Raw genomic sequence first — 14,895 nt, forward strand, 5'->3', positions numbered from 1 at the left:
ACACAACAGCTGATTTGAAGAGGCAGAACAAAAAATAAGTGAACTAGAGGACACTACAACTGAATTAGAAAATACAAAAGAACAAATGGTGAAAAGGATGAAAAAATTTGAATTGGATCTCAGGGAAATGACTGACAATGCAAAGCACACAAATGTAAGAATCATTGATGTCCCAGAAGGAGAAGAGAAGACTAAAGGGCTAGGAAGATTATTTGAGGACATAATTGTGGAAAACTTCCCAACCCCTATAAAAAGCATAAATATGCATATCAAAGAAGCCCAATGAACTCCAAATAGAATAATCCAAATAGACCCACTCCAAGGCATACTAATCAGACTGACTAATGCTGAAAGAAGGAGAGTGTCTAGAAAGCAGCAAGAGAAAAGCAATCCACCACATAAAAGGGAAGCCACATAAGACTAAGTGCTGACTACTCAACAGGCACCATGGAGGTGAGAAGGCAGTGGTATGATACATTTAAGAATCTGAAAGAGAAAAATTGCCAGCCAAGAATTCTTTATCTAGCAAAGCTGTTCTTCAAAAGTGATGGAGAGTTTAAAATTTTCACAGACCAACGAATGCTGAGAGAATTTGTTAAGAAGAGACCTGTCCTGCAAGAAATACTAAAGGGAGTTATGTCAGCTGAAAAAAAAAAAACAAAAAACAGAGAGAGGTCTGGAAAAGGGCACAGAATTAAAGAGTATTGATAGGAGTAACTTAAAGGATAAAAAGAGAGAGAGAGAGAAATAGATCTGACAAATAAAAGCCAAAGAATAAGATGATTGAATGAAGAACTGCCTTTACAGTAATAACTTTGATTGCTAACAGATTCAACTCCCAATTAAAAGACACAGATTGGCAGAATGGATTAAAAACTATGATCCATCTGTATGCTGTTTACAAGAGACTCATCTTAGACCCAAGGATACAGATAGGTTGAAAGTGAAAGGATGGTGTGCTGCTTTGGATATATTATGTCCCCCCAAAAGCCATATTCTTTAATGCAATCTTGTGGGGGCAGACTGATTAGTCTGTTGATTATGGTGGAACCTCTGATGGAATTATTTCCATGGAGGTTTTGACCCCAGCCCTTCAGGATGGGGCTTGATTAGTTCACTGGAATATTTAAGAGAGCTAAGAGAGACCCAAATGCTTGCTGGCACTTAGCGATGCTTGGAGATGTGGACAGAAGGACATTTGGAGATGCTAAGCTAAGAGATGCCAGCCCAGAGTTTTCTCCAGAGAAGCTAAAAGACATGAGCCCAAAGACATTTTGGAGAAAGCCATTTTGAAACCAGAACCCAGACACAAAAGACCAGGAGATGCCATCCACGTGCCCTCCCAGCTGACAGAGCTGTTCTGGACAGCATAGGCCTTTCTTCAGTGAAGGTACCCTCTTGTTGATGCCTTAGTTTGAACACTTTTATGGCCTTAGAACTGTACATTGTAACCAAATAAATCCCCTTTATAAAAGCCAATCCATTTCTGCTATTTTGCATAACAGCAGCTCTAGCAAACCAGAAAAGATGGAATAAGATATTCCGTGCAAGTTGTAACCAAAAGAACACAGGGGTACCTATACTAATATCAGACAAAATAGACTTTAAATGAAAAGATGTCATAAGAAACAAAGAAGTCTCTATGTATTAATAAAAGGGACAGTTCACCAAGAAGAAATAACAATCAAAAATGTTTATGCATCCAATCAAGGAACACCAAAGTACATGAGGTAAACACTGGCAAAACTGAAGGGACCAATAGATGTTTCTACAATAATGGTGGGAGACTTCAATATACCACTTTCTTTTATAGAAAGAACAACCAGACAGAGAATCAATAAGGAAATAGAGAACCTAAACAATATGATAAATGAATTAGACCTAACAGACATCTATAGATCGTTGCACCCCAAAGCACCAGGATATACATTCTTCTCAAGTGCTCACGGAACATTCTCAAAGATAGATCATATCCTGGGGCACAAAGCAGGTCTTCATAATTTTTTTTAAAGATCTAAATTATTCAAAGCACTTTCACTGACCATAATGGAATAAAGCTGGAAATCCATAACCACCAAATTCAAAACTTTCACAAATATATGGAATTTAACAACATACTCTTAAACACTCTTTCGGTCAAAGAAGAAATTGCAAGAGAAATCAGTAAGTATCTGGAGAGGAATTAAAATGAGAATACAACATATCAAAACTTATGGGATGCAACAAAGATGGTGCTGAGAGGGAAATTTATAGATCTAAAGGCCTACATTAAAAGGAAGAAAGAGCTAAAACCAAAGACCTAACTAAAAACTGAAGGAACTAGATAAAGATCAGCAAACTAACCCTACAGCAGGGAGAATGAAAGAAATAAAGATTAAAGCAAAAATAAATGAATTGGAAAACAAAAATAATAGAGAGAATCAATAATACCTAAAGTTGGTTCTTTGTGAAAATCAACAAGATTGGCAAACCCTTATCTAGACTCACAAATTCAAAAAGAGAGAAGACTCAAATAAACAAAATTGGAAATGAGAGGGGAGTCATTACTATGGACCCCACAGAAATAATAAAAAAAAAAACATAAGAGGACATTAAGAACAGCTGTTCACAAAAAAACTGGACAACTTAGATGAAATGGATAATCTTCTAGAAATACATGAAAAACCTGTACTGACTCAAGAAGCAATAGAAGACCTCAACAAACAAAGCACAAGTAAAGAGCTTTAATCAATCATCAAAAACCTTCCTACAAAGAAAAGCCCAGTACCAGATGGCTTCAGAGGGGAATTTTACCAAACATTTCAAAAGAACTAACACCATTCCTGCTCAAACTCTTCCCAAAAATTGAAGAAAAAGGAACACTAACTAACTCATTCTGTGAAGCTAATATCACTCTAATACCAAAACCTGATAAAGATACTACAAGAAAGAAAAACCACAGGCCAATCTCACTTAATGAATATAGATGCAAAAATTCTCAAGAAAAACTTGCAAATTGAATACAACGGCACATTAAAAGAATTGTACACCTGGGGTTTATTCCAGGCATGCAAGGGTGGTTCAACACAAGAATCAATATCACAAACTAACAAATTGAAAGGAAAAAATCCCATGATCATCTCAATTGCTGCTGAAAAGGCATTTGACAAAATTCAGCATCCTTTCCTGATAAAAACACTTCAAAAGATAGGAATCGAAGGAAACTTCTTCAATATGATAAAAAGCATATATGGAAAACCCACAACCAGCATCATGGTCAACAATGAGAGACTGAAAGCCTTCCCTCTAAGACTGGGAATGAGATGAGGATGCTCACTGTCACCATTCTTATTCAACATTGGGCTAGAAGTTCTGGCAAGAGCAATTAGGCAAGAAAATAAATAAAAGACACCCAAACTGGGAAGGAAGAAGTAAAACTCTCATTATTTGCAGATGATATGAACCAATATATGGAAAACCCTGAGAAATTGATGACAAAGCTACTTGAGCTAAAAAACAAATTCAGCAAAGTGGTGGGATAGAAGATTCCTGTGCAAAACTCAGTAGGGTTTCTATACATTAGTAATGACCTAACTGAGGAGGCAATTAAGAAAAAAATTCCATTCACAATAACAACTAAAAGAACCAAGTATCTAGGAATAAACTTAACCAAGGATATAAAGGATGTGTACACAGAAAACTACAAAACATTTCTAAAAGACATCAATGAAGACCTAAATAGGGGGAAAGACATTTCATGTTAATGGATAGGAAGGCTAAATGTCATTAAGATGTCAATTCTACCCAAATCGATATACAGATTCAATGTAATACCAATCAAAATTCCAACAACCTGCTTTGCAGACTTGCAAAATCTAGTTATCAAATTTATTTGGAAGGGAAAGGGATGTTGATTAGCCATAAACATTCTAAAAAAGAAGAATGAAGCAGGAGGAAGAACACTTCCTGACTTTAAGGCTTATTATAAATCCAGAGTGGTCAGAGCAGCATGGCATTGGCACTAAGATAGACATTTTGATCAATGCAATCAAATTGAGAGTTCAAAAATGGACCCTCAGATCTATGGTCAATTGATTTTTGACAAGACCCCCAAATCCTCTGAACTGGGACAGAATAAATTCTTCAATAAATGGGGCTTGGAGAACTGGATATCCATATCCAAAGGAATGAAAGAGGACCCCTACCTCACACCCTATTTAAATATTAACTCAAAGTGGACCAAAGAACTAAATATAAGAGCCAGTCCCATAAAAATCCTAGAAGAAAATACGGGAAAACATCTTCAACACCTAGTGATAAGAGGTAGCTTCTTAGACCTTACACCCAAATCACAAACAATGTAAGAAAAAATAGGTAAATGGGAACTCCTCAAGATTCAACCCTTCTGTGCTTCAAAGGACTTTGTCAATAAGGTGAAGAGGCAGCCAAGGAGAGAATAGTTGGAACCTGTATATCCCATAAGGGTTTGATATCCAGTACATATAAAGAAATTCCACAACTCGACAACAACAGGAAAAGCAAGAACAATTATGAAATGGGCAAAAGATATGAATAGACATTTTCCCAAAGAGGAAATAGAAATGGCAAAAAGGCATATGAAAAGATGTTTATCTTCATTTAACTATTAGAGAAAAGCAAGTCAAAACAACATGATATATCATCTCACATCTATACGAATGGCTGCTATTAAACAAACAGGAAATTATAAATGTTGGAGAGGATGTGGCGAAATAGGAACATTTATTCACTGCTTGTAGGAATGTAAAATGGTACAGCCACTGTGGAAGACAGTTTGGCAGTTCCTAGAAAACTGGATATTGAGTTGCCCTGTGACCTGGCAATTCTGCTACTGGGTATATTCCCAGAATATCTGAAAGCAGTGACACAGACGTTTGCACACTAATGTTCACAGTGGCATTATTCACAATTTTCAAAAGATGGAAACAATCCAAGTGTCCATCAACAGATAAGTGGATAAACAAAATGTGTTATATACATACGATGGAATATTATGCAGTAAGAAGGAATGAAGTCCTGAAGAATGTGACAGCCTGGATGAACATTGAGGACATAATTCTGAGTGAAATAAGTCAGACTCAAAAGGAAAGATATTTTATGATTTCACTAATATGAAGCAGCTAGAAAATGTAAAGTCAGCAACTTAAAATGTAGCATATGGGGGATCTAGAGCTAGTTAGAAGCTAGAGAAGGGAGAGCAGTTACCCTAACATGTACAGAATTGTTAATGAGGTTGAAAGTAAATGTTTGGGAATCGACAGAGGTGATGGTAGTTTGTTATTGTGATTATAAGTAATAGTGCTGTATACTAGGTTAATTTTATTGAAAGGGGTTGTTTAAAAGTATGTATCTCACTAATTAACACTACAAATATAAATAAGTTCTTGCATGAACTACCACAAATGTATGACACTTGTACAAAGAGTTAATAATGAAGTGGTATATGGGGAAAAATTACCTATTTCATGCTATGGACTATATTTAACAGTAATACCTTAATATTCTTTCATCAACAGTAACATGTGTATCACACCAATACTAAGTGGAAATAATTGGGGGTTGGGAAATGGGGTGTTTTCGGTTTTCTTTTGTGTGTGTTTGTGTCTATCTGATGTTTTTCTGTTTGGGGCAATGAAAATTGTCTAAAATTGAGAGTGATGATTGCAAAACTAAGTGAGGATACTGTGAGACATTGACTATATACTTTGGGTCGAATATATGGTATGTGAACATATCTCAATAAAATCTGCAGATTCAAAAAAATAATGAATAAACAGAAAGATACAAGTGTTGGAGAAGATGTGGAGAGAGACGAATACCCGTTCATTGTTGGTGGGGAAGTAGAACGGTACAGCCCCTCTGGAGGGCAGTGTGGCAGTTCCACAGGAAGGTAAATACGCGGTTGACATATGGTAGTGCAATCCCATTACTAGGAATATACTCAGAAGAACTTAAAGCAGGGACACGAATAGACATTTGCACACTGATGCTTCTGGTGGCATTATTCACAATTGCCAGTGGGTGGAGGTGGACTAAGTGTCCATTTACTGATGAGTGGAAGGGCAAACTGGTGTATACAGCTACAGAAAGGAATGAAATTGTGAGGAATGCAATGAGGTGAACGAAAGTTGAGGACATTATGTTGAACAAAATAAGCCAGAAACAAAAGGACAAATATTATACGATCTCATTTAGAAAACTGTTATAAAAAAATAAGGCCTAGATTATAAGCTCTTATAACAGCCACATTTACTCCTCAGTTTGAATTATTATTTCTAAGTTCTGAGATGCTGAGCTCTTTGTGTATAAGCTAGTAGTTCCCTGATGCTTTGGATATCTATGTGACACCTGAGACCCAGAGTTACAGTTCTGCAACTCTGAAAGTCAGCATTACTCCACCTCCACACAACAACTGTTAAAGAAGCTGAAAAAGAGATCAGACTTCAATTAGAGATATGATTGAAGCTGATATGGTTATGACTAAGGTAAACCAGAATACAAGGTAAAGGATGATATTGATTGTGTTTTCAAACTTCAACTTCTGTGTGAGACCAAAGTAAGAGATATTCATATTGTCCAAAATTTAAATTTTCTGTAGCACACTATCTAAATTAACATGTCTGGTCAGTTTATTTAAACAACCTAATTATATCAAGCCTAGAGTAGGGAATGAGAGCTTGTTAATCTGTATAGCTTACTGTAATATCCTGATACATTCCATAGTATTGGCACAGAAAATAAAAAAGTATTTGCAAAGTCCCTTGAGGGACTATGGAAAAAATATGGAACTATTAAACTTCCCCACCTGGAAAATTCCTGATACTCTTTCAAGCATTAGGGACTCCAATTTAATAAGCCAATCCCTCAATCTTGAGGTTTGCCCTTATGAAACTTATGTCTGTAATGGTGAAGCTAAGTCCACTTATAATTAAGCCTAAGAGTCACCCCCCAGAGAACCTCTGTTGTTGCTCAGATGTGGTCTCTCCCTCTCCCTAAGCCAAACTCTGCAATTAAACTCACTACCTCCCCCCTACATGGGACATGACTTCCAGGCTTGTATGTCTACCTGGCAACATGGGACATGATTCCCAGGGATGAGCCTGGCCCTGCCATCTTGGGATTGACAATGCCTTCTTGACCCAAAGCGGGGATAAGAAATGAAACAAAATAAAGTTTCAGTAGCTAAGGGATTTTAAATAGAGTCAAGAGGACATTCTGGAGATTACTCTTATGCAAGCTTCAGCCAAATATTGCAATTGCCACAGTATGCCAAACCCCAACCTACTATATACCTGAAAACTCTATAGAATACCCTGGGCTCCATCTAAGACTCTATAAAAGTTTTACTTATTAAGTTTATTTTTTCAGAAACTAAAAACCTCCAGATTGTTCTTTTGTCAGATAAGCCCTGAAATCCAGATGTACCAGTCTCTACAAGAACATCAACCAGTTTCATTTCTCTGACCCATAATATTGACACCCTTTTTCAACACAAAGAACTTAGGATGGTCATTGCCCAAATATTCCTGACGATTGAGAGAACGATCAAATGAGAGGGAAGAGTTGTAACAAAGAAGTTAGGATTTAATAAATGATTATGAATACTGAATCATTATATAGATGTTTCTTTTTAGTTTCTAGTGTTTCAGAACAGCCAGAAGGAAATACTTGAAATTGTTGAATTGTAACCCAGTAGCCTTGATCTTGGATAGTGATTTTATAACTATACGGCTTTTATCTTGTGACCATATGATTGTAAAAATCTTGTTTCTGATACCCCATTTACACAGTCAATGAGTAGATGAGTAATAAAATAAAGACATGCATGGAAAAAAAATTCCTGCCTATATTAAAGGTGGGAAGATAGGTACATAGTTTGAATAAATTTGCCCAAGATACACAGTAAAAGAATAAATAGACAAAAAGAGAAATTTGGAATGCAACTTTTCTGGATTCCTGTTTAGTGACCTCTCCACTTTGCTTCTTCTGATGAAAGGAAACAGTCTACCTATCTTTTTCCAAAAGAAACTACTTTTCAAGGACCTGGAATTAAAGACTTGGCCCAATGACATAGTGTGTCATCCAAAATGATGTCGTATTTCCCTTTCAAGCAAAGTTATCTGCAGAGAGAGAAGTAGGGAGAAACTCTATTCGCTCTGTTTGCCCTATTTTCTGCCTCCCGCTAGATGGGCTTCCTCACCCCACAGCTGTTTACACACACATTCAAATATGGGGCTCTTCACCACACAGACTTCTCTGAACCATGTGTACTTGGTATGAGGAAAGATTTCTTAAATTGCACAAATGTGCAGAAAAGCTCCTCATTGCAGTTGATCTCAAAGTAGGCATGGCACAGCAAGTGCCCTGCCTGCTGAGGTTCATTTCTTCTAAACAGATGGACACAGGAGGGAAGCCAAGCCCAGGATAATCCCTAGATGATGACACCATGATACCGCAAAGCCCTGACTGAAGACTGTCTCCCATCTCACTTCATCCTTGGAATGGCTCTAGTCTGGTGTAACCGAGACCAAGTGGGTCTCCTAGAGTCACAAAGGAACTGGGTTCTATGACAGCCCAGGTGAGAAACCAGCCATCCTAGGGCTATTTTCCTTTCTACCCTCGACCCCATGTCCCCTACTCTTACCTCTGCAGGTGCATAGGTTCCAAATCCCAGGACAGGCATGAAGTGACCATCGTTCAGCTGCACACGATGTTTGTGATCCATTGCCTCTCACTCTTCAGAGTAGGCAAGCAGAGATGTCTTTCTTTCCTTCTCCTTCAGCAGATTTACAAACAGTAAGACAGTGTCCTAACTGCTAAGGTGAAGCCCCAATTGCCCTGCTCAACTTTTAAAACTAACTTGGGAGGTGGGGCCATGCTTAAAGGGAATAGACTTGGCACCATTTCACTTGTTTTTCTTTTCTCATGAAAGAGTGCATTGAAGTTCATTATTCTAAGTGATAAAGAAATGATTTCCTTCTACCTCATGGATTTGTTTAGAGGAGCCAATCCTGTCCTCTCACAGGAGGCTGGATTCACTTAATCCTTGTGTTACCACAGAGCCTGACTCCCATGGCCACTGCTAGTTCAGTCTGTTCCTAAGTGCCCTCTCCATGTGACCTTACATGATACAGTCAGGGTTCTGCTCCCCAGACTGTGAGTATATGTGACTAAAGACTGCTGCCAATCTCAACTATCCAGTGTTGGGTGTCTGGGGAACCCTCTGTCTTTAGCAAGGTGTATAAAACAATTGGCATCATGAAGAAGATGGTCAAACACCCATGAAGGACACCTGGTCAGGTGTAATGAACTGCTCTTGGCTAAATAGCTGATTCCTTGATATGGCGGAAGTTGCCAGGAATGGAATTGTTGGCTAGAGGGGATAAAGTGTTGTTGACAGATGAATACCCACTGCAGCTTAACTGTCCCTAAGAACAAGTTTGTTTCCTGGAGGAGGCCTTGGTGTTAGATTTAACCGAGATATCCTCAGGAGGAAAATGAGAAGTAGTGGAGTCTTCCTAAAAACCCCATTAGAGGATCACAATATACTCTGAACTACATGCTGTGAGAAGACTCCAATTTAAAATAAATTTAAGAGGAAGGATTATATAAGTAAATGTATATGCACAAGAAAAGAGTTTGCTCCACACAACTTGTATGTATACTCACAGATATGTACTCACACACAGTTTTCCATCTGCTCTCCTTAATCAGTAGCCCTTACTGAACCTCTACCCCTGTCCAGCTGCATGCAGCTGGTGAAGGAAGGAGAGATGACCCGGGAGACTGGTTGTTTAGCAGTTATGGTACGGCAGTTATCTAAATATCAATCTGTAGACTGTTACATTTCCTCATGCCATTTTCAGGATAACGTTTGCTTCTTCTAGGACTGTCTATTTATTAGTTTCTCTTTACCTTTTCCAGTTTTCCTGCTGATTGCAAACTCTTCACAAGAAAAGCATTAAAAACATAAGTGTACCATGAGATCCTTGACCAGTGGCCCCACTCCCAGGTGCAATCAGGCCTCCTGGGGAGCTGGCTACCTGCCCCAGGAATACCGTAAGAGCTTCAAGAAATAGACTGTCATAAAAAATAATAACCCTCATTTCCAAAGCTTCTTTCCATGCAGGGGGTAACAAAACAGAGAACCTGTGCAACTCAACGCAAGCACAAGCAACCTGGGGTTGTGGTTTTAACAGTCTGACATGGTATGGAATTTCCCTGATCATTGTGACTCAGCAATGTTTTTGAATGAGGGTATTTGGACTTAACAATAGATCCTTTTTACATTGTTTTTCTTGGGTCAACAGGCATGCGATAATGCAAGGTAGAGAAGAGAACTAGCCTTCTGAGAACATTTTGAACAGGAGCCCCTCTGGGCCATTTTAATGTTTGTTATAAACTCTTGTGCTGTGCAGAACACCCCTGGGCCACAAGGAGGACACACAGCAGGAACTGTCTATGTCTGTCCTTGAGGAAGGGGCTGTTGGCCAAAGGGGGAGGCAGCCTGGGGAGGCAGAGCATGGGCTCCTCACGCCCAGACACATGGCAGCGACACATCATGGGCACATGGAAGCAACACACATTTTCCTCAGATGACCCAATTTTCGTTTCTCAGCAATCTGTGGAATCCATGTCCATCTCTCCACAGATCCCTGGAACTACTGAACCTGACCAGGAAAACCTGCTGCTCACATAGCTGCTCTTCCCACAAGATGAAGTGATGCTTATTTGCACATTTGTTCCTTGACGCTGGCATTTAAAACCTGGAAACTGGTGATGCTGTCCTCCTCTTCACCGTACACCAACCTTAAGATGTTACCTAAATATTTACCAGCTCCTGTTTAAGCCTTGGTGAAATATTTTTGAGTTCTTGTACTGTCATCAAAAGAATATCAAATTTTAAACTGATTTTGGTTAACCATTCCGGTCCTTCATTACACTATGAATAAATTTATATTTCAACCCAGCTTAGCCCCAAGACCAAAGAACACGCCTGGCATGGAGTTACCCATGAGTTTCATTTGGGACTTATAAAACAGGAGATGACTCTTCCCGGTAAAGGGTTGGGGAAGGGAAGTCAGTATTCTGCACAGAGAGAGAGAGAGAGAAGTGCCAAAGTTGGAGGGGGAAGGGCTTATAAAGGTTTGTGACAATGGAGTTTCAGCTGCGTCTCATGAGATTTGGTGACACCAATGACTCCCTAGATTTTGTTCATAACAGTGATTAGGGGAGTTAACATGTTTCCTGGTTGTGGAGGCAGCTGCATACATCTCAAAATGGAGAAGAGGGCAGGGCACCGGGCTCTGGGTCCCCACAATTTATATCAAACCAATTTCCAAATGATCATCCATATGCTAATTAGGAAACACATTCAGAAAAATACGTAATTAGAGAGGAAGTCATTCACCAAAAGTACTTTCTGACTACTTGATTTGCATTTAAAAGTTGCATTAGTTTTTGAGGCCTAACAGAAATATTCAACCACTTCATTATGGAGAGTGTTCAGAAAAATAAAGTTCATGATACAAATAGACCAGAAGAAAACAAAATGAGCTTTAATGCTTTCCCCTTTAATTCAACAATCCATCCAAAAGGGAAGCACTGCATTTCCACAATATGAAAAAAAGAGATGGTGCCATTCTCTCAAGAATGAGTATTTGCTTAGGTAGATAGTCAAGAAAAATGGGAAATTCAGAACCCAGAGGCTCCATATCTCATCAAAAACAAGAAGGAAGAAAGAAATGAGGAACACAGAACTGACGTGTCCTGTTATTTTGTTGAGTCATTCTCGGTCATGTTTGCTGACTGATGCTTCTCTCCTGACTGCCCAGAAGAGACAACAGCTCAGGCCCAGGACCCTTTCCCATCCTTGGCCACACAGGGAGGGACAGCAAGGAAGGTGAGTGAGGGGCCTGTCATTTTTCCTGACTCACAGCTCAGAATTCCTTTAGGGAAAAAGAACAGGGCAAGTGAACCTCATCACTAGGCTATCACAAGTGTTTTCTAGGAGGGGAAAAGAGAGAAACTGTTATCCTTTTGGACCAGGGAAATGGCTCCAGGTTTCTATAAACATTTCAAAGGCAGGTTATTGGTTGTAAGAATCCCAGAAAAGAAGAAATGAGTTTAGCAAACTTATAATCCTAGAGTCCAAATCCTGGCAGCATATTAAATAGCCTGATTTTGTTTTGGGGTGTCTTCATTTTTATTTGTTTCCTTCTTTAGAAAAGGCCCCAGTACAGCCTGTTCATTCAGCGTCTCCCAGGCGGGGCCCAGGCGTCTCTTCTCTGAGTGAGTCTGCAGAGTCCTACACGGCTTCTGGTCACGTATCCACTAGAAGTTATAGGTGAGTGTGAAGCATCAGGTGCTGACACTGACACATGTAAGTGTTAATACACGTCATATGCACGCTCTGTCATGATGGTCCCTCCCCAGCCGTGGCCTAGGAGACGGAGCAGGGCCTCTGAACTCTCTGGGCCCTGGTTTCACGACTGACCGTGTCAGGAGTGTGAGAGCTCATGGCCTTCCCTCTGTGGGTCATAAACCCCTGGGAGGGCAGGAACAGTGAACATCAGGCTTTTCTGAGGTCGCAGCCGTGGTCTGACCTAGGAGTCCACACTGTTCTCCGGGGTCTCCCTAGGAATCACGTCCTGAGATTTGTGCTCATTGAAGGAGAAGAGCCGTGAAATGAGCACACTCAGGCTTCAGACAATGGAGCTGACCCTCTAAGCCCAAGAAGCTTGCTGCTTTCAGCATCCTGAGTTACCTCCTCTCCCAGACCTGGACCCCGTGCACGTGTGAACGATGGAAAGAGAGGAGGCACCAGAGTCCAAGGAGAGTAAATACCGACTAAGGACCAGAGGAGACCCAGGGGTCCTCCTGCCCCAAACGCAAGAGCTCCCGTCCAGACAGGAGAGGAATCTCAGTGCTGCTGCTTGCTCCTGGTCTGTGTGTGCTCCTGGTTTTCATGCTGCAGGATTCCAGATGAATCCTGGAGTACTAGTATTAATGATACTTACTAATGGCAATGGCAGGGGCTAAGTCAAAGGTGAGGGTAATAGAGCAAAACAGCAATAGCAATGAGAATAGTAAGAATAATGGCAACAAAAATATCTATTGGCATAATCCATCCATTCTATTGAGATATAAGTTTACATATTCACTGTTATAATTGTATAGTTAAATAACTTTTAGGAAATTGATAGAGTTATGCAGTCATAACCACAATCTATTTTTGGAATCTTTACATCACTTCCATTGTTCCTATTTGCTGGAAATTACTGCTCCCAACACCAGACTCAAGCAACGGCTGACTTTCTTTATGTCTATAGTTTTTTCCTTTCCAAAAATCGCATGTGAACATAATTATACAAGATGCATGTGTTTGTGATTGGCTTATTTTACTTGGAAAAATAATTTCAGCTTCATCCTGGTCATTACAGGTAGCAATAATTCAGTCATTCTATTACCAAGTAATATTCAGTTGTGTGGATACACCACAGTTTGCAATTCCATTCACCAGTTGATGGGCAGTTGGATTGTTTCCAGTTTGGGGCTAGTATGAATAATATTGTTATGAACATTTAAGTATAAGTCTTGGTGTGAACATAAGTTTTCATTGCTCTTGAGTGAATACCTAGGCATGGAATTGCTGGCAATGATTTTGTCCAAGAACAAATATTTGACTAATTTAGGCAGATTTCATTATCTAGATACCCTGTGCTAATATCTCCCTATCAGTGGATGTGCTCTACTCCCTCCGCCCAATGCACGTATCTGAGTCCATCCTTTCAGACTGGTTTCCCTCCCACCTCCCCAGCATTGGCCACAGTGACCTCTCCTTCCAAGACTGCCTGGAGCTCTGATCCTCTGAGCTGCTCCAAGGGAGCCCTCGTAGTGTTGGTTTCCCTTTCATGCACCTCAGCTTCCCAACTACATGCCAAGTGTTTCATGTTCCTCAAAGTCCTAAGGATCCCCTGACTGGTACTAACTACTGCTTTACTAACAGCAAAAAAGCCCCGTCCTTTCTGAAAATTGCTGTTATCTCCTTTACTTTTCCTCAATCTCTATGCAAATCATAGTTTTGGTTGCAATGAACAGCAGGAAACAAACATAAGTTAACAGAGACAGAGACTGGAGTATATAAAGATCCTTGTGTAAAATTAAATCTTAATTGTTCACAAAGTGACAAGAATTTAATGCCTTTCCTACAGATTTGACTCTCGGTGAGTGTGAGCTGCTCGGCAGCATGGATTTAACCAGAGGTGATGTCTCCAATCACCGGTATCTGAGACGTTTCCAGCATCACTCTGCACACTCAGGAGCTCCTGGTAGAAGGCATGGCGAAGGGATCCCTGCTAATATTCTTCAGAAAATGGAAACTCAGGGTGGCCAATGGCACTAAAATGAGAAAGAACAATGGGTAATGTGGATACCATGATGGTATTTCTAAGGTGACACAAACACAGTTTCTATGAAGCTGACAATAGGGTAAAAATTCTATTCTCTTTGCATTAGTTCCCTATTTTATTCTTCATTTTTTCTATACCACAAGAAACAACAATGGTAATAGTATATGGACCAAATTTTGAGTACTGAAGCATCATTGTTACCCTTAACATATATTATCACATGATTTTTATTATGAATTAAATTCCTGATACCTTTCTATTGCATATGATTTTCACAAACTTAGAACCCAGAAGCATGAATGAATTGTATCTATTGGCTGTAAATTATCTCAACAATGGAGCTTTTGCCCACACACTCTTCTTTTAGATTTAAACTCTCTTCTCTTATGCATATACGTGTCAACACTGAGATTCCAAAATTCATAAAATTTCTTACACACCCCAGAAAGGCTAGCCTTGGAAGAGG

At 39.6% G+C, this 14,895-nt stretch overlaps 2 protein-coding genes and 1 long non-coding RNA gene across 4 annotated transcripts in view; 1 reads left to right on the forward strand and 2 right to left on the reverse strand.

Annotated features, from left to right (window-relative positions):
• LOC119543236 (aldo-keto reductase family 1 member C1 homolog) overlaps nucleotides 1-8,743 on the reverse strand; it is a 33,454-nt gene extending 24,711 nt beyond the window's left edge. For both annotated transcript variants that reach the window (XM_037847985.1, XM_037847986.1), the window contains exon 1: nucleotides 8,663-8,743. In XM_037847985.1, coding sequence (XP_037703913.1) covers nucleotides 8,663-8,743 — 81 coding nt within the window. The remainder of the gene's footprint in view (nucleotides 1-8,662) is intronic.
• The window catches only part of LOC119542938 (aldo-keto reductase family 1 member C1 homolog), a 390,984-nt gene that overhangs the window by 311,548 nt on the left and 64,541 nt on the right, over nucleotides 1-14,895 (reverse strand). The gene's annotated exons all lie outside the window — the stretch shown is intronic.
• On the forward strand, nucleotides 11,725-14,529 carry LOC119543241. Its single transcript, XR_005218543.1, has 3 exons — nucleotides 11,725-11,920; nucleotides 12,244-12,364; nucleotides 14,232-14,529. It is a non-coding gene; the product is annotated as an uncharacterized LOC119543241 (long non-coding RNA).

The sequence above is a fragment of the Choloepus didactylus genome, chromosome 8 (assembly GCF_015220235.1).
Source record: "Choloepus didactylus isolate mChoDid1 chromosome 8, mChoDid1.pri, whole genome shotgun sequence".
NCBI lineage: Eukaryota > Metazoa > Chordata > Mammalia > Pilosa > Megalonychidae > Choloepus > Choloepus didactylus.